Source organism: Malurus melanocephalus, unplaced genomic scaffold, assembly GCF_030028575.1.
Source record: "Malurus melanocephalus ecotype Western Australia unplaced genomic scaffold, MMel_1.1 scaffold_844, whole genome shotgun sequence".
NCBI classification, from domain to species: Eukaryota; Metazoa; Chordata; class Aves; order Passeriformes; family Maluridae; genus Malurus; species Malurus melanocephalus.
In genome coordinates, this window is record NW_026624076.1 from 128,964 (window position 1) to 153,322 (window position 24,359).

A 24,359-nucleotide genomic window follows, 5' to 3' on the forward strand; every position below is an offset into this window, starting at 1 on the left:
CATAATATGTCTTTGCTTGTTTGCTTCATTATCAATAATGAAGAGACAGAAGATTGCAAGCACTGTAGTTAATTTTATTGATCATTACTGAAAAGGAGTTAATAGAAGTTAAGTGCCAAGAGGCAGCTGTTCCTTTGGGCACCCTGACCCCGTCACAGCCCCRAAACGCTGTTCAGCCTCGCACTGGGGCTCCCTCGAGGGCCTGGGTGCAGCTTATTTTCAACAAGGACATGTTTTGTTCACACTGTGCGTGGGTTCAGCCCTTCTCCCTAATGGCAGTTTCTCAGAAATCAGCACAAAAGCTGAAATGCAGCTTAGTTCCATTCAGGGTCTGAACCCTTCTAGGATCAGAGTGTTAAAGCACAGATAAAAGCAGAGCAGATTAGGTTAAATTACAAATTGTTTTTGATACAAAAACATAAAATATCCCCTATTAGCATCAAAAGGCATCCAAGTTTTAATACTTTCATTASAAAATTGTACCAGCATTTTTACTGAAAACAATATAGATTTTGTATATATTTAGTTTTGGTTCTGTTCTCAATAAGCAGTTGTGTGGCTGCTGCCAAACCCCAACCACAGTTCGATGAACCTCAGTACAAATCACATGCATCACAAATACATAAATAGATCTAAATGACCCAGTATCAAAAATACATCCTATGCAAGAACCTCAGRTATACCAAAAATCCCAGGATGGTTGGGGTTGGRAGGGACCYYGAAGAGCTCCAACCCCACCTGCCWTGGGCAGGGACACCTTCCACAAGAATCAACCTGTTCGTGAAAATTCATACTTAATACATCTGTTCTCCCTGAAAGTAAAGGCGGCTACTAAAATGTGGCAAAAGCTGTAGACAGGAGCAGAAAAAATATTTCGGAATTCTTGTCTTATTGCTACATGTAGATTATATCAAGGGTACTCTGTTTTTTCCGAATCCTTGAAAGGTCAAATTGTATCAGGAATTCCAAACACAGAGGAAAGAAAAAAGAAAAAAAAAAACACTTTTTATAAAAATAGCCTCCATTTAAGTTAGATAAATAAAAAAAGAAAAAAAAAAACACTTTTTATAAAAATAGCCTCCATTTAAGTTAGATAAATCCTTATAAATACAAGAAAAGAAAAGTTATTCTATAAAACATCAATTGAGAGCACATGTTCCTGAAGCACCAGCATCACATCCCCAAGTTAAGGACCTCAGCCATGAAGCCTTCACCCACACACTGGTGCTAGAGGCAGGTCCTACAGGAGGAATTTGAACCTCCAGTGGCAAGGAAAGAGTTCTGGCTTCAGCCATCAGCTCTTGCACAGGAAAGCACATGCAGAGATCACACAGAGCAACTTCAGTAACACACTAATCTGAGGGTAAGAGGCAAGATCCTGTGGCTTGGAGTTACACTACACCGAGGAAATGCTGCAGCTGTTTAAAGAGTAACAAAAACCTGCCCTCTTCTGCACCTGTATTAAGTGTAAACTTTCAGAACTTCATGACACAAACTACAACTCTTTTGTGGCAGAGTAACCAGAGGATCTGAGGGGCTTTGAAAAAACGGTTTGAAAAGCTATTAAAACGTAACAGGTTTAGAAACTTTAACATTTTTAGTGTTTGTAGCATTTTAACTTTGGTGTTCAGATCTAGCAAATCAGTATGCGCCTGTAATCAGCCTCATCAAAACAGGCGTTCTAKAATGAAAAATATTAATTCCATTTTCAATGGTAGAGCTGTAGGATCTGACATTCCACCGTGAATCACAGGAATCAGAGCACTGTCCAAGTCGTTCATATAGTTCTGTGGAAGAAGGTGCCCTCCAGACTCAGCCAAGTATTCAACCTAGGAGGGAAACATATTAACATTGATATTAWTTAACACTTTTTGTATTAGCAAAKCTGTGAAAAAAGTGCTGTATCAGAGTAAAAAGAATATTCCAGCTATCATGAAGTGAGAAACTAATGACTAAGACAGCCTCCTCCCCTGGATCCAGGATAGGGCAAAATTCTTGAAAGAATCATGGAAAGATGCAAGGTATTTACAAGAGATGATAATTCAATGGAAATGGAATGTCTGCAATAAAAGTTGAAAACTTACCATGTCTGAGTCAATGGAAACTCTGAGTCCTATCTTATTCATCCCATTATTTTTCAAGGTTTTAAGGTGAGGGCAAAGAGCAGTGCTGCAGGCAACRGCAATCTCTTTAGCAAACTGGTGAGGAACAGCACTGGGTAGTTCATGATCCTTTACAAAATAGTTAACCTGAAACCAGAGGAAGAAAACGACAGTCAGCAGCCTGGTTTATCCCAAAGTTAGGAAAAAGTAATCCAGCATCACCTAACACCCAGCAGAGCCAGCTTTAAAGCTTGTTTGCTGGCAAAGCACCCAAGTATTTAGTCCACACAATCAAAATACTTCAGGGACCATGGGAATGCCTGGATGAGGCATTTACAGAGCTGCCGATGCTAGCAGACTTTCAGCCTTTTTCAGAGAAGTATGACAAGTTATGAGCTGCAGATAACATCCTGGCTGCCAGGGTGGCTACACATCAAACCACCTCATTTTAACAGTATCACTTAGTACCATTAACTAGCTAACAAGTAGCAAAAAAAGGCTCAACAACTATGTAATTCACTAACTTCGGTGCACTTTATAACTTTTCCATCCCTTTCGAAGTCTCTCCATGGTGGCGCTTTTTCACTCTGAGCTCCTTCCATTGATTTTCCATCAACTTGGCTTAAAATTCTATGGAAAACAATAATATCATTAATAATTCAAACATCACTTTATGGTTTAGATACAGTAACTTCTATGAAATAATATTTACCCATCCTTCAAGGCTACTGAAACAGCTTTACAACAAAACACAATATAGGACTTGCATCATGAAAATACAGATGCTACAAAAAAAAAATCCTAAATAGGGAATGAATGGGATTAATATAAACCTAATCTGGCAGGTTTAAGATGCTATAAACCATTTCTYGATATTGAGCACTTTCTGTCAATAAAAGTAAAAAGTACTTCAGATTAATTTCAAGAAACTACAGGCAAGTATTTGAACATTGGGAGTAAGAATTCTCTCAGATGGTTGATTTTGGTAGCACATTTACCCTTTGCTTGTTTTCTCTTCATTTTCTACCCAGCAAATATCTACGTATTCTTTTGCATCCCCTGCATCCATTTTTCCACAGGTTATTTTGAAATCCTTCTTGTCTCTTAATGCCTGACGAAGGTCCTCCATTGTTTCCCGTGTTATTTGAACCATTAGTCCATCTAGAAGAAAATCAGTTAAAATTCAAAATTATCCACAGGAAAAGCAGCACAGTTTTTTAGTAGAATTTTGGCTTAAATTCTAGTGGGACCAACCATCTCCTACAGCTAATTAACAAATGCACAAAAGGACTCTATCCCCCAACCACAGCACTAAATGTTACGTGAAAGAAGACAAAAACCTTTGTTGTCAACAAAACTCAAGCTCAAAGAACATTTTAAGGCTTATCTTGGAAATTTTTTTTTTTTTGCATCTATGTGTGAATATATGTATTTCAGCAATATGGCAATGAAAACAGTTCCATAAAGGTAAGACTTGGACTTAATTCTGGTTAAACAGAATTAAAACTTAGAATGCCTTAAAAGAAGTAAGTGAATTATGAATTATGGTGTATTTTTATGCACCATTGGCAACAGGCTTCATACAGAGTTAAAAAATCTGAAAAGAAATGTTTAGCTTACTGAGGCATAAAGGCCTTATATAAGACTGCTGCTAATTTTTTCTCTTTTTAATGCCTAAAACAAAATTCTTACCTTCAACTATACTGGACTTAGCTAAAAATCCCGAAGATGCTTTTAGGGCTCCATTAAACACCACAAAACTTGCACCTGTAACTAAAACAGTAGAAGGGAAATGAGCATCACTTTGTATCATTCCAGTCAGTCATAACTAACATTCAACATGCACTCCTCCCAAAACACATTTTAATGTGATACCACCAGAGATGCATTTTCTGTGCAGCCGAATAGTGAGTTTCCATTTTTTGCTGTGGAAATGTGATTTTTCCCCAAAAGACTTCTCACCTTTCCTGGGATCTCCTGTAGAACTGATTGCCTGGGTGTGATAGAGGCCATGCTTGTTCTGCACACACACCAAGTGAGAGTCTGCTTCCGTATTAAAACTTGCTCCCATGCTAATTACATGTTCATTAGAAGAACTGATCACCCTCATCACCTGTCAACACAAAATTTGTCATTACTCTGATAAATCTCACCAAGAGGGGGATTTTTCATTGTTGATTGGTTGTTTGGGTTCTTTATCTTTTAAAAAAATTCTTAAGTAAAACATCATCATCAGGAAATAGGTAASAGAGAACATTTGAAAATAAATGCTGAAAGATTTTGAAGAAACTGCTGATTTTTCAGCACTTAACAGCTATCCTAAATCTCTACTCATCATTATCCACCTTCCAACACATCACAGAAGAAAGTGTGTGCTCTGGAAATTGCATGCCTTTTCCTTTACACATTTAGGTCAGTACAAAGTTCAGAGAAGTTTTTTTTCAAAAAGCTCATGGCATAGATGTGAAAACTAAAAATTAAGACTAAAGGAGTCTGGATTAGAAAGCTAACCAAGATGGCTTTACTCACCTCGTTATACTTCCTTAGAGGTATTTTAATACAGCTTCTACCCATTTCCACATGGACAAACAGGTTCTCTATGGTAGGCAAAGTATATTGGTAATTTCTAAGGTCCTGTAACAGATAAAGCATTTATGGTAGCACACAATTAAGTACTGTTTTCTTACCTTTTTCTTACCTTCATCATTTAGATGAGGGCACTCCACCTACATCTATAGGACTTCTAAAAATAATAATACTAAGAAGACTAAAGACTTAGTGATCCCTTTTTGCCCAGTGGGTGTATATGACAGGCACCTCAGTGAATACATTAACAAACTGATAGCACTGACAAGGTAGCTGTATTAACCAGTATTTAATCTATGGCTACTTCACACACATTAGAATCCCAGTGTTTTAGGGGAAAAAAAAAATTCAACACCATCCCTCTCTGACAGAAAAAATAAAGCATGGAAGACACCATCTAGGTGAGTTTGTTTCCAGGCTCACAGCCTGTCCCCTACAGATYTAACTTGTTGATTTACAGACTGAATACTGCACCATTTCTTAGCCCTTTCTCTGACAGAAGTAATCACCCATCACCTCACCCACCTCTGCAAAATTATGTTTATTTCCAGCATAATGATATTATGTATGAAATGGTCTCATTTGCTTTTACTACTTCTGCTGAAAAGTTAAAAAGAGGCAGGCAAGCTGTACCTTCCTCCATCAGCACAGCTGCAGCAAAAAGGGTAATTAAAACAACATCCCAATGCAATAAGGTTTCCGTGGGACTGGCACCCAGGAAGGAAAAAATGGGGCAAAGGCTGCAGTTTCATCTCTGCTACAATGGTCTTGAGACCCAGSAGAAGATGTAGTGATTGCCTAAATAAGACATGCCGTGCTTTCCATGGYCTTGCCCTGATCATTATGGTGTGAAGTCCTGGAAGTTCTATTTAAGTCTTAGAAAACAAAGGAAGTTTACTAGTCAGGAACACAGCCTGACTGCAACCCAGAAATCAAATTTTCTGGGTAACAGAGGGAAAGCTTCCACAGGGAACAGCATGAATTCCAGATTTGACTTACTCATGGTTTTGCCAAAAAGAGTCTTTCAAAAAAGACAGTCAGGTAACATTAAGTTTGTGTGACAAAGTAATTATTATTGCAGTTTGTCCACGGAATCTACATGACAAATCTTTCTTCACATTTAAAATTGTCAGATTTAAGACCAGAATCCCTGCACCACAATGATGCTTGGAAGAGAAAAATGCACCGATACAATGATGACTACTAGCATCAGTGCAAATGTCAACATCTCTCTAAATCATTTACAGACTTTCTTCACTACCAGAACTAATGCACAGCAATACAAGATTAAACAGTTTTTCTACTCCACTGGTTTCTGTTCTTCATACTTGACTTAAAACATCAGCTCTACTTTCAAGATTCAGAATTTCTTTAATTGGAGGACATTTYATGTAATTTAGATTACATCAGCAAGGGAAGACAATAAATAATTCACTCACAACAAGTAGATTCATAATTGTGTGTCCAATCTCTCCRAAGAGTGGCTTCCGATGCCTGACACTTATCACAGGGGTTGGATAGACTAGGAAGGAAAAAAATCATATTTACCCATCAACAACTCTAAAACTAGCTATTCCAGGTAGTTTTATAGTTTTTTTTCAGCTATAACCTATTTCTAAATCTCAATACATGACCAGGCAAAGGAAGCAGAGCCCCTCTCTAATTCTCAGCCACTGTGTGGTTACCCCCTGGCCCCCGCCATGGTTATATCTGACAAAATTGGTTCAAAACAAAACACAGCAAGTAGTTTGGGAAAAGAAAGAACAACAAAGCAGCTGCCACCCTTGTCACCACAGAGAGAGCCTGGCTGGTAGAGCCTGGGCTSCTGCATTTTTTACATGTCTACATGGTTCCCATGTATTAGTAAGTTATCCTTGTAAGTAATAAATATCTATATTTTTACCACTATACTCCATTTCATCAGAGTTATAAACTGAGCTTGTGAACATCCCTTAAATTCTTTCTGCTACAACAAAAAAAAATCTTTCAATTTTAATGTCAGTTTTGGTTTCTTAGCTTTCTCATCAGCTTTGAAGAAAAGAAAAAATGAAAGAAGTCTAGGAGTACAATGGACATTCCCAGGTGACTGAACACACGGCTCCCCATGTCAGGCTTATACAAATGTAATACAAAATAATGCAAAGATGATTTTAAATAGCTCACTTGTCTAAAAACCATTTGCATTTTCCAAAGGAAACTTTACTTTTATACAGCTGTAAATGTAAATGGTGAAACCCTTAAAACTTACCCCCATATTCTGCTCCCAGTCTCAACATTAAACGGATTGGAAACACTTTTGCCCARGGTATTTCCAGCTTATGGATAAGAATCCCACAAAGAAAAGGTTCATCTGGTAGAATCAGATCATCAAGTTTCTGAAAAGTTGGTGAAACAAACAGGAAYCCTCCATGCTCTTTGCTGCTGAGAAAGCTTTCTGTAAAAGTAATGTTTTCCATATTTTTTATGAACCTTCCTGTAGAAAGAGGAATGGAGAGTGTTTACAGATCTGGGTCTCTCATACTTCAGTGCCAAGACCTGCTCTAATCAGTGACCTCTGACAGACTGGAGAGCCCACCATTTATCTCACATCTTCCTGCTTTCTGTCAGAGATCTAAACCCACAGATTTAGCACTCTGTATTTCACAATTAAATAAAATATGAATAGAATATGAAATAAAATAGAATAGAATAAGAAACTAGGTGTCTCCAAATGAGTGTTCAGCGTTCTGGCACATGCCAATTGATGAATTTTGATCAACAGAACCTAAAAGATTTACATCCATGAGCATTGTTCTACAAATAAAGTGCCAGATGCCCTAAAAAACATGGACTCAAAGGTTCATATCCAGAATCTCCATCACAATATGACTAAACAACCAAAAAAACCTGCAAACAGCATGTTTACACAAGTATAGGAAACAAAGAAACTTAAAACCTTTTGTTATTTAGAACTCTAGCCTGACACTGCAAGTTCTTTCAACAGAATCATCAGAGACTTAAATAATTCAATAAAAATTACCTATAAACAGTAAGTTTTAAGGATCAGCAAGAATATACTACACAAGAAAAAAATAGATATTAAAATGACAACACACCTTTCATTGCATCTTTATAGATGTCAAGAAATAATTTGAGTATTTCACTAGGGAAAACATCTTCATCTGGCAAACGCTGCAACAGAATGACAATTTCTGCCTGACCCAAACCATGCAGTCCGTTTGTTGAGAAGCACCAGCACTTTTCTGAGGAATCTTTAAAAAGATAAGATACCACAGTAATGCTGTTTCACAGTCAGAAAAAAAAAGGCTTGATTTAACGGTAAAGAAAATGTGCAGTACTTACATGTTATTAACTTAACATTSACAAGCAAGTTTGCATTTAGAATAAAAGTCAATGGATTAGGACCTCCTTCCCCAAGCAGCAAGGCGACCTTTTGGTGTGATGGGTGTTCCTCCACCAGCATATCTAAACAAATTAACACATGACTTAGTTCAATATAGCAGCCAATGGCCRAAACCAAGACTTAGCTCACTGTGAGACACATCACCCCATCCTCCTACCCTGGTAGTCATTCCCAAGCTTTGAGCAGCCACAGATCAGCCAGAGAACACCTTACCCCAAGATTCAAGGAATATATAAAACTGATGCAGTGGCTTCTGACAAAGGTGCAAACCAGGGCTGCCATTTCTTTGGAAATCCCTGACTGATTGTGTGTGCTGACTCCTCATCCATACCCTGATCCTGTCAGGTACCACCGATGAGTACAGACACCACTACAATGCATGTAAGAGGTAAAGCATCCTTCTCCTAACACACTGATTTTGTTAAAAATCCAGGGAAATATGCGGGAAATAAATTACATGAGAAATAAATTACATGAGAACCGTATTAGAATATAAATTGCATGCACATTAGTCCATATTTAGAAATCTAGCATAGTGGAAGGTGTCCCTGCCCATGACAAGGGAGTGGCACTGGAAGAGCTTTAATGTCATCTCCAACCCAAACCATTCTAGGCTTTTGAAACTACATATTAACAATTTTCTCAAAATGTTACTGAATTTTACCTTTCCCTTTTTCACCAAGTGCAAGCAGAAGYGGTGGCAGCCGATCCCCATCAGGAACAAGGCTGATGTCTCGCCGCACGCAGTTTTCYACCCCACACAGAGCTCTGTAACTTGAAGCACTAACAGGCACATCCCATGCAGCCTGAGCCACTGAACTGGGACTGTTCTTCTCAGCTTCTGCAGGAGGACATTCTCCAGTTCCTAAAGTGTCAGATTTGTAACTAGGTGCCACCTCACTGTGGCCTGGAGTGGTCTGCTGCGYATCATCTGAAGGAACAGAAGGATGCAATTCCTCTGTTTTTGTAATCTTGTCGATTTCTTCCTTCAGTTTTGGATTTACATCAGTTATCGTGTCATCTTCCTCTGTGTTAGCTGCCTATGAAAAAGAAATCAAAAAAATAAATTCTACACTGTCTCACAGCCTGGTAAACTTTCATTAGCATCCTAGAAGCAAGAAGAGAAAGAAATCTATCAYAAAAGCTGAGGATACATTTCTTCCTATTAAGAAGAAAGCCAGCAAATCTTTCCTGCAACCTCTTCTTTTTTTTGTTTAGGAGTTACATAGGTGAAGATGCATCAATAATTTATTTGTTTGGTAGCATAAATTCAGATGGGAGGGCTGTAGACTGTTGTAACACACCACCAACACTCCAATGCCCCTTTGGGAATCTGTGTGCTATCAGTTTCCCCCACTGACAGCAACCTGGCATCCCTTGGATCAGGAGTTGAGTAYTGCAAACATATTTCTGTTTCTACTCTCAGCACTAATAGCTGAATGTAGCATTGTTCAGTCTGATTAATTTCAGGAGTCAAATCTATGCTGCTCTCCCAGGAAGACAGGTATGTATGGCAAGCTGTGAGTATAGGCACATTAGGATGTCAGCTGTCATTAAAAAAACAAACTAAAAAAATAATCCCTTCCAAAAAAAACAGAGACACATGTCATCTTTCAAGTATGTTAGACTTGCATCCTATATCTAGAGGGAAAACTTTGCATGGCAACAAGAAAAAACCTAAGTCTATGCTTGCCCTGTAGCATTTCTCCTAGTGTCACATCAGCTTCCAGCAAATCCCCCAATTAACAAATACACTGCCCAAAGATAAATAAAATCACCAACCTCAAAGGGAATACTTCATAAAAACACAGAAAAAACATTACTAAATGGTCAAAAACAGACTTCTTCACCATGAATTTGCTTGCTGGTGTTTCATACCACTTGGCACGATTGAGCTCCACAGCACATTCAGGATTTTGTTTCCTTTGCTTTTGGAGCTGCACTGTGTTTTTCTGAGCTCCTGAGGCTGCACAGACAAATTGTCAACTAATTGTCTCCCACTCACTTTGTTCATGCTGCTTTGAGTTTTACACATTGCTCATCTTCTGCAATTTCAAACATCCTACTCTTCCCCAGATGGGAGACAGGCTATACCTTTAATTACTCCAACTTCTTTTGATTTGCTTACTACTGCTCTTCATGCTGATTTACATGCTATACACCTCCTGAGTGTTCAGATCCTCCATAAACAAAATAATAATGATCTGGTCTGGATTTTTAGCTTTAACAATGTATTTTAAAAACTCTTGAGTGTTGTCATGGAATTTATATAAATTATATATTTATATAAATCATGGAATTTATATTGTTATTTGAGACAGTTCTTCAATGCTAAGTTTTATCTTAAAAAGGCTTCCCCTGAAGAACCTCACTAAGACTTCCCACAGCAAACTAACTCTTCTCTGGACTTTTCTTTTTAAGTGCAGTTGATTCAACATCACCTACATGACTCAAGATAAAAAAGCCAATCTACCTCTCAGTTCAGTATTAGTTCACATTAGAGGCACTACAGATATTTTGTTGCACCCTCTAATGTGGTTAATCTAATCCAACAGGGAACCTATAGCAGACCACTAGTRAAAAAAAAACCCAACCACAAACTTCTACTATAGGCATGCTGATAATGACAGGTTTAGGAACTGTAGCTGAGGTCATCTTCAAAAAAGTGGTTAATAAACCACTATCCACAAAAAAGAAAACTGCTTTTGAAAATGTTCCACCACATAGTTTTTGAAGTGCACAGCCACCTCAAACCAAACAAGGTTTTGCCTTGAAAACCTTGCTTGGTTTTACTCAAATTGAAAATTACTGCAGCGTCTTTTTCAGTCCAAGGACTTTACAACCCACCCCAAAATACTCAAATATTGTGTCAAGTTCCAAAAGCTGTGAATCACAAGTCATGTTATGGTCTCTAAGGGGCTTCATCAATAGCAAGCAACGATGTTTTAATAATAAATCATGCAGCTGACTCGTACCGTGTGTGTCTCTGGCAAGTCYGGGTTTACTGGGCTGGAGTCCTGCGACCTCTTTGCTCCAGAGGACAGTTTTGCTGTGTCTGCCACTTCACCATTTGGCAAAATACCATCTGCAAACCAAACCCTCCTCTGTTCTCTGGGGCACAGCCCTGGGACAGATCAAAAAAAAAACAACAACTCCGTATTACTGCACTGTTCCAGCATCTGAAACAGGCAAAAACTAAATCCCTTTTCCCCACCAAAGGCATGGACAATCTGTTTACTGGAATTAAGCACAGCTAGAGGTTRACATCAGCCAGTCTCCAATCAGGGAAGTACATGCAACACAATCTCTCACTTGCAGAGGAAGCAGCCCTGCTACAGTTAAATCTATCAATTCATACTACAGAAGGCTACTTCCTCAATCATCCCCCTGTAGTAAGATAAGAATGAAACACAAATCACAACTTGAAGATTAAATGCACTCTAAAAAGAGTTGATTTATCACTTACGTTTAAAAATGTATTTTCTTTGAAGGAGGTCAGATGTTTAATAAAAGTGGAACAAAGACACTAGTTAGCCACTCATAATTTCTATTTAGAAATGGGAAAGTACTTTTACAGAAAATGAACCTTTGCTGCTCCCTTGTAACTTCTCCCYAAACAGCTACTTTTTGTTTTTACAGCAAGACTGGCAGTCCAACACAAGCCATAAATCTCACAAGATATATAAAAATTATTACATGAACAGCCACATAATAACATTTACAATAAAAACAGAGAGAGCAATGAAAAAAGCAACATCCACATTTCCTAAGTGAAGATTTAGGACCAGCACCAAAACTAGGAAGTGACAGTGAACTCTCCATTCAGAGAGTTCCTGTTTCACACGAGAAATATCAAGCATAAACCCCAGATGTGATAAACAACTCTTTGGAAAGAGACTCTCAGATTGTTAGATATATGCTCCATTTAACATCTGTACCTTCAGGACCAGGTTGTTTAAGAGCTGAAGTAGGCAACAATGCAGAAGGTGAAGGAGAGCTGGCACTGCCAGGTATCTGGGCTTCCTCTACAGGTGCAACAGCAGAGGAATGTTCAGAGGAATTGGGGACAGGACCAGTTGGACTCATCATCCTTTCAAATGCCTGTGCTAAAAAAATGTGGTTAGTTTTTAAGATCTCACCATTGAATAAATTTAATTTGCAGTGCAGCACTGTGGGTGAGGTTTTTTTGGCAGAGGCAACACACCATGTGTGATCTCTTTATGAGAAATGAACACCCAAATTGTTGTATGGAAGAATATTTAGATTTATTTTCTACCTGCATAATTGCCTAATTTCTCATGAGAGAAAGAGCCTCCCCTTGTCCGTCCTGGCAGCACTGCAGTGACCACATAGTGCAGTGTGATGGGACAAATATTCGCCACATTTATAATTTTGAATTCCATTCATGTGGCCGAATAAAATTCAGACACGTTTTCAGCTTGTTATTTAAATACTAACCAACAGGACCTCGATTGTTTCTTCTGCCGTTTTTATCAGCATCCATGCTTAGCTCCCAGTTAAGAAAAGGTTATCTGATGAGTCACTTACTGCAGCCCAGTTAAGTGTCTTGTAAAAACAGCAGGACAGGAAGCTATATAAAGTGGGCAAATAACATATGAGGACAGAGATGTGGCCTTTAAACACACAGAGGGCTACTGTGGAGGGAGTACTTTYGCTGAATTCCTATCAAAGATGACTCAACATGATAAATTCTATTCTTCTGTAACATCCTGTTTAGTCCTATGAAGTTAAAAGCAACTTAGTTTAACAAAAAACAACCAACTTCATACTCGAAGTTCAAAATAAGAACTCGAATCCAACTAAGAGGTACAAATGTTCTCTTCATCCCTTCATCTCAGAAATAGGAAAACATACACCAATTAAAGTAATCAACTCCCCCAAAAGAACAAATCTTGAAGAGATACTTCAACGATTACTGCAATTACTCAAAAAAAACCTCTTTACCTTTATTAATATCATCATAACAGCCAGTGCAGACTCTTGCTTCCTTCTCCATGTATTGCAGYTTGCATTTTCGTTTGCAACAGCTACCACAAAAAACCTGAATCAGAAAAGGATTGCATTAACTATTACAGACATCTTGCACAGCRAATAGAAAACTCCTCCAAAAAATATGCTTGCTTCATTCTAAACAATCTTATATTCAAGCCTTGTATCTTAATCTCTTATGAAGAAATCTTCAGGAAAAAAGATAGAAAGAATAAAACCCACAATACATACCCAGCAGAAAGCAGCAAAACTGTATCAAAACTCTTATCTGGAGCAATGAAAAGAATTTCAGGTTGCACCTCTTATCCCAAATTCACTCCTACTTCTGTTCCTCCCATAAGTGTTTTACATTAAACAACATGATAGGGCCAAGACTGAGACCCAGATTTGGGATTTGCTCTGGTGCTTTAGTATCATTGCTGTAGCTCACCAAGGCTCTCAGCAGCACATGCTGTCAGTCTGTCAGACACTCCAAGCTGCCTCTCCACCCCAGGACGAGGTACCCAGAGCCAAGTAGGCTGTCCTGCTCCCTCAGGAAGAACAAGCACTATTACCTTCACGTGAAAAGCCCCCTTCAGCAAAGCATTCTCAAAGAAAGCTGCTTTGAAAGAACAGAACATGCCCTTCTATTCCAACAGGGTATATAATCCTGTATATTTTTAAGCAGAAACAAGGAAAAGTGTGTCTCGTTAGCCTGGACAACACCTGCACAATCCCATTCAAAGAATTATGTCTTTAGAAAAGCTGGTTTTTTTGCAAGAGTTGCCATTAATATCTAGAGCTGTTGTCATCTCCCTCGTATGTTCTTTCAAGGATGATCTGCAACTTTTTAACGAGTCACACTATTTTCCACGATATGTAGGCTCTAGAGCCTTTACAAAAGGTTTTCTGAAACCCCTAAAGGTCTTCTCTACTCCTAATTGCTCCTAATCCAGAAAAACAAAATCAATCAAGGGGCAAGGGGGAAATCCCAAGCAATAGGAAAAAAAAAAACCATAAGTGAATTCCTCTAAGCAGGAAAAGTCACTGTAAAACTGATTGATCAGTGTAATATGAGCTAAAAAAAGAAACTATTCCAGCTSCTTCTGGATTAGTGACACATGTAATTTACCTCAACGGGAAATACGCATGCTCAGTACATATGCTGAGTAGGTAATTGAAGAGGATTAATTGCTAATTAAGTCATAATCCACCTTAGAGCTTCCAATTGTGTGCCAGCAGCATAATCCCCTGCAAGGAGTACTCTCCTCATACCCTTGGTGACACTGGGACCTGCAGAGGATTGCAGCAGGATTAATCCTACTGCACCTAAAAGKTGAAGGCAAACTATGGGACTGAAGAAAGGAGGTGAATAGCAGGCTGTCACGCAAAGAGGTGGGTTCTGGTTGAATTAGGGAGAAGAAGGGTACCATAACAAGAGACAAGCCCTAAACAGTGGAACTGCAAACCTGTTTGGCCTTGTGTGTGCCTCAGATGGGAGAGAAAGCAGGGACCAGTAACTTTGCACTTGCCACCAGCACAGACACCAGAATCCACGTGTTGCCATTTTTTTCACAAAAAAAAATATGTGGGATCATGGGAATCTATGAAATTGTCTTCTAGAATAGAATGTCCAGTTCACAGAGGACAACTATGAATTCCTACCAGTTTTCCCTTATCTCCCAAGTGGTCAAAAACAAAACAAACAACAGCTTCACAAGGAATGTTTGGTTTGGGATTTTTTGAGACAAAAAAAGTTACTATTAAAAAGATAGGAAATTGTACAAGGCAGAAAGTTAAGCTATTGCACATTCAGAAAAACTACAGCTGGAGAGCACTCCTGTATCTGTAAGGTTTAGATAAACCTGTGCCACCTTCACTTACTCTGCTAATTAAGAGACATTGTGATGCTCTCACTAATTACACTGATGTTCTGCCAAAAGCCCCTGAGCTAACACAGCTGTCAACAGGACTGTGTAGTGAAGGGTCTCCCATCCCCAGCACTGCACAAGGTGTGAGAACCTCACAGTGAATGTAAAACAGGAACTTGAAGTCAGTCAATCTTATGACTGAAACAAAACCCATTCTGAAGGACTGTGTTTTAAACCATCACAAAACCTCTACAGGGTATTCTGGCAGCAAGTTCAATGGGTTCCAGGGTGGCACAAGGAGTTCTTAATTTCCTGGACACTCCAATGCACACCTACATTTTAGTCCACGCCAGCTGTGGCTGAGTAAATAAGCATCATGCTTTAAACACACAGTGCTAGAAGAGAGGTGGGAAAAAAAAAACCTACCAAGCCTTTCCAGGTGCTTCTTAACACTGGGGATGTGAAAAGTACTGACCCTTGGTTTTGCTGTGTCTCCTCATCCCTACAGCTTACAGAGCAACACAACAGTAGGGTCATTAGTATTGCTAGCACTTCCATTTATGCACTAATACAAGCCATAGCAGAAAAAATAGAATTGTGAACTGAGAATCAGCTTTGGCATCACTTACTGTCAGCAGACGAACACAGGCTGAAAAAATGTTCTACAATTAGTCACTTTGTTGGTGAGTCACATACTTTTCCCCTGAGATGAGGTCCTTAGAAAAATTACACATCTAAACACACAAAGATCAGATTTAGACTATCAATCTTCTTGCACTGCTATTGCTGTTACGGCTCCTGAAAGAATACAATCCCCTCAGGCTCATGAACAGTGCTCCACAGTTGGTATAACCACTTATAGCAAATGACTAGATTATCATCATCACCACCTCAGTTTCAAAAAACATAAATACTTCAGTTAATAGCACAATAACAAGCTGACTCAATATGATTACTATGAAGTAGTCCATCRTCTCATCTCCCTTACTCTGTGCAAAACACATCAGTTTAGCCAATCATGACACACAAGAGAAGAACATACTTTGTACTTCYCTTTAGTTACAATTTTCACAAGAARRSTCATATATTTCTCAATTAACATTAGCTTTTTCCAGCAGTCTTTAGATTCCTATGAAAGGAAAACAAAAATTGGTTCTTGGTAAATAGAATACTTCCAAGCCTAGAAAATTTCTGTCAATATTCTTTTACTTCTGTATCTTGGTTACGCCTAAATCAGAATCTCCATGTCCTGCCAGCAGCACAGGACCCCTCTCYGGTGACTCACCTTCCCACAGGCTCGGCAGTGGTGTCGCCTCTTTGTGAAGGTGAACTTGGCCTGGCAGTTCATGCAGTTGGGTGCCTCTGAATCCGGGACCCACAAGGGCTGTTTCCATGACAGAGATGAAGGTGTTTTACGGGATTCAGCRTTTTCAGCTGTTTGATTTCCTCCAGCCTCAGGCTCAGAATTATTACCAGCAGTTACAGTGGTGTCAGAGAGGGGAGTCTCTGGGTTAAGAGAACCAGACTCCTGGTTTTCTCTTTCATTTATTCTGTTCAGTTGTTTCTGATCAGCAGCTCCCTGGGAAAGGTCAAGCAACCRCTTTGGTCTTGCACCTTCAGCACAAACATCGGAAGGCAGAGCTCTGTCACCATTCTCAGTCACACCCTGACCACGAGACATGCTGACTTCTGCTGCAGCTTCCAGTTCACTGGCAGCAAGAGACGCTTTAAAGGTACTATTAATGCTCGTTATCTCCTCYAGTTTTGTTTGCACAAGTTTTTCACTGACTTCTGTGAAATCCAGGTTGCTCAGATCTGTTAAATTCCCTCCATCTGCATCAGCTTCCATCAAGTTACTGTCATTGCCTGAAGACTTCAACACATTGGACTGCAGATTTTGTCCATACAAGAAATCATCAAGCTCAGCATCGCTTATTAGAGCATCACTTTTAATAACATTCTCCTCATCAATAAAGTCAGCCATAACAGAGCCCATGCTCTCATCATAAAAAGTGTCTACACCAATACCATATGGYTCAGCCTCAAGGTCTAGAAAAGCAGAAGCAAAAGTTTTGACTTGCTGAGAATCACCATCATCAGTTACATTCTCAGTATTGTACTTCTCTCCATCCCTACTTTTTTCTGCAATACTTCCAYTGATTTCAGCCAAATATTCTTCCTCTTCATGCCAGTTGGTATTTTCACAAGATTCCCTACCAGAGAGATGAGTTTTACACTCTCCAGCATGAACAGTTACAGTATCACTAACAACCTCTGTCACTGCATTTTGAGGTAGAGGATTAATCGTTTCTTCTGTTACAACCAATGAACCRCACATAGACACAGGAAGGGAAAGACAGGACAGAGAGCTCTGGACATCCTCAGCTGAAATACACGAACTAGAAACACTGCTCAGTATCTCACTGCTATTAAACTCTTCACTAACTACATTCTCTTCTGTGATTTTCTCCTCCAGTTCTACTTCAGCTCCTGTTTGACACGAGGAGCYTGGTAAAGCACAATTTTCAGGTAATGTTGAATTGCTCTCGTGCATCTGATGCCTCTTTGGAATATCTGAAGGCATGGAGTCAACATTACTCCCCTCATTTGGGTCTACCTTTCCTGTGACATTTCCTCCGTACACCTCTGTGCTTACTGCAGAGCATGCACTGTCATCCTGTGTTTCACAAGGGAGTTTTTCACAGGTTTTCTCGTCTTTGGGATCGTATGCATTCAAATTCTGTGATGTTACAGTGACACATTCAGTATCCAGGGCAGCAATTTGTTCAGTCTGGTCAGGTACTTCATTGCACTTTACAGATTCTGTYCTGTGTTGATGATCACACGGATCCRGGATTGCTCCTGCAGCAYMACTCTCTGATYTTGAAGTGAAACTATTAATCTSCTCTGTTTTAAGATGCCCTGAATCTTGTAACACCGAATCCCCATCACTCTGCTTTGTACTGRCAGCAGCACTGCAGCCAGGTGATGRCACACAAATAGGAACAGGGATACAAGATAAGCCACAGCCATCGGGCCTCTCACTGTACTGGAAATCATCTGGCTGCAATTTCTGAGTCCCTTCATGAGCAGCCACTGAGTGGATTAAATTCGCTGTGTCACTAACAAGATCACACACAGGAATGCTACACCTTCCCAGGTTTGCAGCCTGAATTTCCTTTAGGGGACCACTATCCACAGTGGACAAAAGGTCAGGTCCAGCAACACCCTTCTCTTTGGGAGGTGAGTAACTGAGCACATCACTTGTGCCCACAGGGGCGACGAGAGAGCTCTCCTCTGAGGCAGGACATCTGGCAGGATCCTCTGGCAGGTTTGGTGTGGGGTGTGCATGCTCAAAGCAATCCAGGACTGAAGACAGCTTTGAGTCATATGGATTCTGAAGTGTTCTGAAGCACTCACATTCATCTATTTTAAGCAAGAAGAGATCAAAAGCAAAGTTTAAAAGACTCCTCTCTTTCCACTGAGCACTCCCTCTACATCCCATCTATTCATCAATACAAGCTTTTACTCAGCAGATGCTACTTTCAGACTCCATGGTAACAGTCATTTGACCATGTACTTCCACGAAAAAAGGCAGCGCAGAAACCAACCTGTATTCTGCTCAAATTCATCGAGCAGTTTGTCCAAGTCACAGACCGCAGCTCTAAAGTAACTGTCCATTCTAGTCAGATCTAGTGAAGCTTTAGCYGTCTTAAACCTACAGAGAAAAATACAGTGTTTAATTAAAAGCATTTTTCTGTTTACAAAGCCCAAGTGTTTGTATTAGACTCATTTTTTTTCTTTTCATTAACACTTTGTTCTCTCTCCAGGTAAACAAACCCTATGCACAAAAACCTCTAAGCACCCTGAATATGCTCAATGTACTCAGCAATACACTGAAAAACTCACTTCACATCACAACATTGAGGCTACTTATAAATAATAAATGCATCTGAAAGCATGTGCTATGGTATTATAATGTCAGCAAATTTAAAACCAGAAGGAATGTTAGTATCTTCTAGTTTGATATGTACATACACACTTTATATACCTTTTGAGCCACATACTTCACAGGCAAAAAACAAAATAGGCCATTATTAACTTTGAAYACAGCTCACCTGTCTAARTAATAATAAAAATTAAAAATCCAACACGGTAATTCTGCTCATCATTTCTGTTCTACTCAAAACACATAAACAATTACACTTCTGAGAACCCAAGACCATAAACCTCTTATTACAGACTTACAAGCTCAACTGAAARCTATTTATTAATCAATTACTTACCCCACTGCCAAACACCCTGCTTTATTTGTTTAATGAACCTTTCCAGCCACTCAATTTTATGCCTTTTTGGTCACTCAGAATTGCTTTCTAACTGCACATCTTTTTTTCATGGCTGAACACCCATGCAGTGCAACCACCCATAATACAAAAATCAATATTTACACTTCCTTCGAGCAAACTGAGAGGACTGAGATTCATTTAGTCTAATGTCTGGAAACGGCACCAGTGGAGACCTGTCTAGYTTTCCATCTGCTTTTATCAGTGCATTCAGTTTCTCCATCTGCTGACCTGACACCCTACTCCAATTCAACTGGTATTTTGACCACCTAGCAATGTCCAGTCATCCTTCTAAAAGCTTAGAGTCAAACAAATACTTAAATCCTCTCTCACACCACTTACGSCACCCTGCAGCTACAGACTTCCTCCTCTAAGTGCAAACATTTCTCTTTGCTGCACAGTTCAGAAGAATTAATTTATATTAATGTGTAATTGTTCRCCACATGCAATGTAATTATTTTTCACATTAACATGCATGTGGCAAGAACACTTTAAGGCAATGTGTAGCTCAAACAGAGACTTGCAAAGCRTAAGAAAGGTGAAACAAATACGCAGTAATGAAGTAGTTGGTGCTCATATTTAAGCAAAAAATGAACAATCTGAATATATCACTGTTTTGATATCCATGGCCATTAATTAGTCACGGCCAAGGTCTTCAGGCTGCAAGTCTCTCACAGGGTGYAGAGGGCTCAAAGAGCAGAAAACACAGCCTCAGTACCCCTCCTCCTCACCAAACTGAATCCGGCAGCAATCACGACCTCCCGGCAAGGGGGATGCAACAACATGAACTGGAAGCTATTTCAATTAAGAACTTTACACGATTAACAGCTTTCGGTGATTCACTGACACACATTAAAGTACAGATCCCATCCCTAAAGCACGTATCTGTGGACAGTCGATAGTCCAACAGGCCACATAAACAAGAAATATTGAAGGGTTACAAGAAAACCGGGGATCAAGAGATGTGTAATGCTGGTTTGTGTCCTCTGTAGGTATTTATTATACAATCTCACCAGATATCACAGATATCAATAACAACAGAAGCTTATCAAAAACAAAAACCTTTCACATTTTAAAAAATTATATAGACGAGAGGCAAGTAATTATTTCATCTACCTTTGTCTTTTACTTAAAAAGACTTAGAGAATATTCATTGTTTTGCAATCCTGACGGGGCATACAACAAATTCTGAATTAAGTAAAGGGCATTATTAGTTTACAATGCTATCTATTATTTGATTATAATGCTAATTTGAAGGATGCATTGATGCTGGCCCACTAAACTCTCTGAAAAAGCAAAGAACAGTAGAACTAAAATCATATGCAATTATTCACATCTATTTAATACAGATTAACTCTCTTCTACAGAGAGGTCAGAAAACTATGACACCTCAGTCTACCAACCCAGTAGCACTGTTTCATTTACTTAAATCTATTTGTAAAATAAAATAGTTATTTGACTCGGTAAAGCTTTTTGAATAACTAAACTAACTTTGAATAACTAGAACATATATTATTCCTAATTTCATTACTCCTTCCTCAAATTTTGTGTAGGTTTTTAGCTTTTCTACAAGAGGCCTAAAAGCAAAAAACCCACAATAAAATCAAAACCCCCAAAACAGGCAGACCAGCAGTGCCCCCTTGTCTCATCTCTCTGTCCTGACTCAGTGTCTGCTTCACCAAAGAACTGCAAAAAGTTTCTCATGTTTCAAATCTTCTTTCAACAAGATGAGCAAGTTTTGTTTTTTTTTTTTATTTTCTGCATGGATTTGCATACAGCCTGTCCCAATGTTTACATTAATGCATTAGAAGCCAYGGAAAAGTTCTGATGACATGTTTTTACCAAATAACGGCTACCTTCCCTGCATAAAGGGTCTGGAGAAGTAATTTTCATTCAGCAAACTGCATTTGTTCTAAAGATATTCTTTTAAGACTTTTCAGACTGTAACAAAAGAATTTAACTATCAAAAACCAGAGGCACTATCACTATGTATGTTTTTAAGATAGACAGAGCTGTTGTCTTGTGAACGACAGAAGGTTGTATCTTAGAGCTCTGAAAGCAGTCACGAGACACTCCCTAAACTGGTTCACAGATTAGTATTTTTTAAAAATAAACTTAATGTTTATAACTTTATCTTAGTCCTTAAGTCCCTAGCAGTGCAGGCAGACATAAACTTAATGCTCTCACCAGCTCCATTTTTCCAAACTGACTTTTTCCAAACTTTTAAATGGTATTTAAATCAGTGTCTGTTAAAGACTATATATTAGCAGATTAAGGTAAAYTAAACATTTATGTACAGCAAGAAATGAAGATAGAACAGCAGTCCATCTCAAAAAAGGAAAATAATCAAAGCACAAACTGTGCTACAAATAAAGCTCACACTGAATGTGCCACTTCCCCAGATAAACCTTTGGTGTGTCTCTAAACAGGTTCATCTCAGATCTCCAACAAGTGGTCWGACACACTCCCAACACAGCACTTCAAACTGCACACAGACCCAAGAAACAGAGGCAATAATTMTGCTGCATTAAAACTGTTAAATGGTAACTCTGGAATGCAAATCCTGAGATCTGGATGACTGCACTGACTGCAAGTGTGACAGGGCATTCATAAATGCTTTCACCGACTTYGACACTTCTTTTATATGCTTTATAAATTACTTATCCCTCCCTACGTAACAACAGGCGCATATTCCAGAGTTCAAAACCAACATTCCACTGAGGATTTCTCAACACACTCGTATTTAAAGGAGAAGATAACACAAGGCTGCTGGGATACTGAGTGGCCATCTTACAGGATGGATTGTTAGTTTTTTTTTTTCCAGATAAATGGAAGCAGTTAGCAGTTCTCAGTAGTGCTAACTTGCAGAACACACAAAGGAACACACACAGAACGGGTTCACGGGTCYCCACTCCAAAGAGCTGACCACAACAGACACCTTAACTCTGATTATTAGAATTAAAGTCTTTTTCCTCGCTGCACAGTTTGAGCTCCATCATTGTGTTTAATCATTATATTCAGCCTGAGGAGGAAGCTGTGTTTAAGCTTTTATCCTCACAAGATAAAAGCTTCTACCTTACCACCCCAGCAACTACCAGAAGTAGAGCAAAACCCCCAATACAAACACAACCACTGAGCATTAAATTTACAACAAAATTCTCATGGGGCACAGCACGCCTCTTCTCCCACACTAAGGGTACTGAAGGAGTTAATTATCAGCTTTTTTCTTCTCACCCCCTCCCACACCCCAACACCATACCCCCACACCTAGCCTTGAGGCCCTAGGGACAAAATATTTACGGGARCAGCTGCCTACAGAGCTCATCAGCAATCAACCTGATGGAGAAGTTCATAGAACTGAACAAATGTTCCATGAAAAATTCAAACAAAAACCAAAACGATTCTTGCTGAGCAAAACAACTCGCTGTCCAACASAAAAGCTGCCGTGGCTGCTGCCACAGCAAGTTTAGGAGCTGAATCAGGGGCTGAAGGCAAAAGCTTCAGAAATTTTCTGACACATAARGACAAGTTTCCGGGGCACACTACAACAAATTGTCTTGTTTAAAGAGAACCGTTGTGTTAGTTCAATAAAAACTCTTTGGAAGGACAGAACTCCAACCTGTGTGATGACACTAGCACCTGAACATCTCTATCCCACATCACCTTCAGAACCTTAGGATTTTCTCTCACTCATCCACCCACAGAATCTTGCTCCTCTGAACTGAGAATAGTATTACTCACACTATACTCACAATCACAGAATCCCCAATTATCAGGGCTTGAAGGGACCTCTGGAACTCATCCAGTCCAACCCTCCTGCCCACGCAGGATCTCCTAGAGCAGTGACACAGGAACATGTCCAGGTGGGGTTGGGATTTCTCCAGAGAGAAGACTCCACACCCTCCCTGGGCAGCTGCTCCAGGGCTCTGCACCCTCAGTGTAAAGGTGGAACTCGTGGTTTATTTTATGGCCATTGCTCCTCATCCTGTCCCTGGCCCCACAAACACAGTCTGACCCCATTCTCTGTCCCCCTGTGAGGTGTTTGTATGGATTGATGGGATCCCTCACACCTTCCCTTCTCCAGGCTGAGCAGGCCCAGCTCCCGCAGTCTCTGCTCAGCACAGAGATGCTCCACACCCCAAATCCTCCCTGTGGCCTCCACTGCACCCCCTCCAGTTGATTCTTGTCTTTCTCCTGCCATGGAGCACAGAACTGGGCACAGCAAACAGTTCTGATTCTCAGCAGTGTCTGGCACACCAGKGGCCAAATAATAATAACCAGGACCCTGGCCCCACTGATGAGGAACCCAGTGGCCACCCCAAACCCACAGAGCCTGCACACCCTGCCCCATGATGCCACCACCACCTCTGTCAGCACTTATCACTCAAGATGAGTCTCAAGAATGGGATTGCCCCAGCTCCAGCAGATCACTSCTGCTCAGTGGAAACCGCTGTTCCCTCAACTTCCCGTTTCCTCTGATTTGCGTTATTAATGAGCGAATGTTCGGATCAGACAACCGTGGCCACAGAGCACTGACAGCACCTGGCCCTGGCAGCCAGCTGGACCCTCTGCCGTGCTCCCCACAATGCGTCAGTGACCAGTTTCTCTGCCATTACTGCTTGGTTTTACACACAGAATGTTTTACACTATGTTWACGCGTGTAAGTGTATGGTGTAAGRTTGTCCATTCCACTMTATATACCATATATATTCTATATAACCTAYATAATAATTTCAATATATTATTTACCATGTATATACTCCACATACCGTTTATAATACTCTCTGTACATACATTATACGCTATAAACCCTATACAAAAAMCAAACAGAACAGTAGTAACCCATAACATCACTAACACCCCCAAACCTCCGGGGGCAAATAACCCACCCAGGCAACCTCAGTCAGAGAATACTCGCACAGCCGCGTCTCCCCGACCTCACCCGGCCGGTTGGGGGCCGTCTCGGGGCCGTCTCCCCTCAGGGCCCGCCCCGGCCCCGCCGCCGGCTCCGGGCGCCGGCCTGGACCCTTCGCTGCGCGCACCGCGCCTGCGCGGCCACGCCCAC

General features: G+C 40.0%; 2 protein-coding genes across 4 annotated transcripts in view; both read right to left on the bottom strand.

The window, feature by feature from the left end:
* Positions 1 to 1,042: 1,042 nt before the first annotated feature.
* ZFYVE16 (zinc finger FYVE-type containing 16) lies at positions 1,043 to 24,329 on the bottom strand. Of its 3 annotated transcripts, none has more exons than XM_057385569.1 (18): positions 24,237 to 24,329; positions 18,563 to 18,669; positions 16,237 to 18,377; positions 13,057 to 13,153; positions 12,030 to 12,197; positions 11,067 to 11,215; positions 8,756 to 9,131; positions 8,031 to 8,153; positions 7,784 to 7,939; positions 6,937 to 7,161; positions 6,128 to 6,210; positions 4,632 to 4,736; positions 4,065 to 4,215; positions 3,795 to 3,875; positions 3,101 to 3,263; positions 2,627 to 2,732; positions 2,085 to 2,249; positions 1,043 to 1,829 (listed from the first exon to the last, which is right to left on the bottom strand). In XM_057385569.1, exons 2-18 carry the CDS (start codon positions 18,630 to 18,632, stop codon positions 1,668 to 1,670), a joined length of 4,521 nt encoding a protein of 1,506 aa, XP_057241552.1. In that variant the 5' UTR covers positions 18,633 to 18,669; positions 24,237 to 24,329; the 3' UTR covers positions 1,043 to 1,667. The 3 variants fall into 3 exon arrangements, with proteins under 3 accessions (XP_057241552.1, XP_057241553.1, XP_057241551.1); XM_057385570.1 differs by having other exon boundaries at positions 24,232 to 24,329; XM_057385568.1 differs by having other exon boundaries at positions 24,184 to 24,329.
* The window catches only part of CCDC125 (coiled-coil domain containing 125), a 13,971-nt gene continuing 13,708 nt past the window's right edge, over positions 24,097 to 24,359 (bottom strand). Inside the window, exon 12 of the mRNA XM_057385572.1 lies at positions 24,097 to 24,105. Within this exon, the coding sequence (XP_057241555.1) occupies positions 24,097 to 24,105 (9 nt within the window). The remainder of the gene's footprint in view (positions 24,106 to 24,359) is intronic.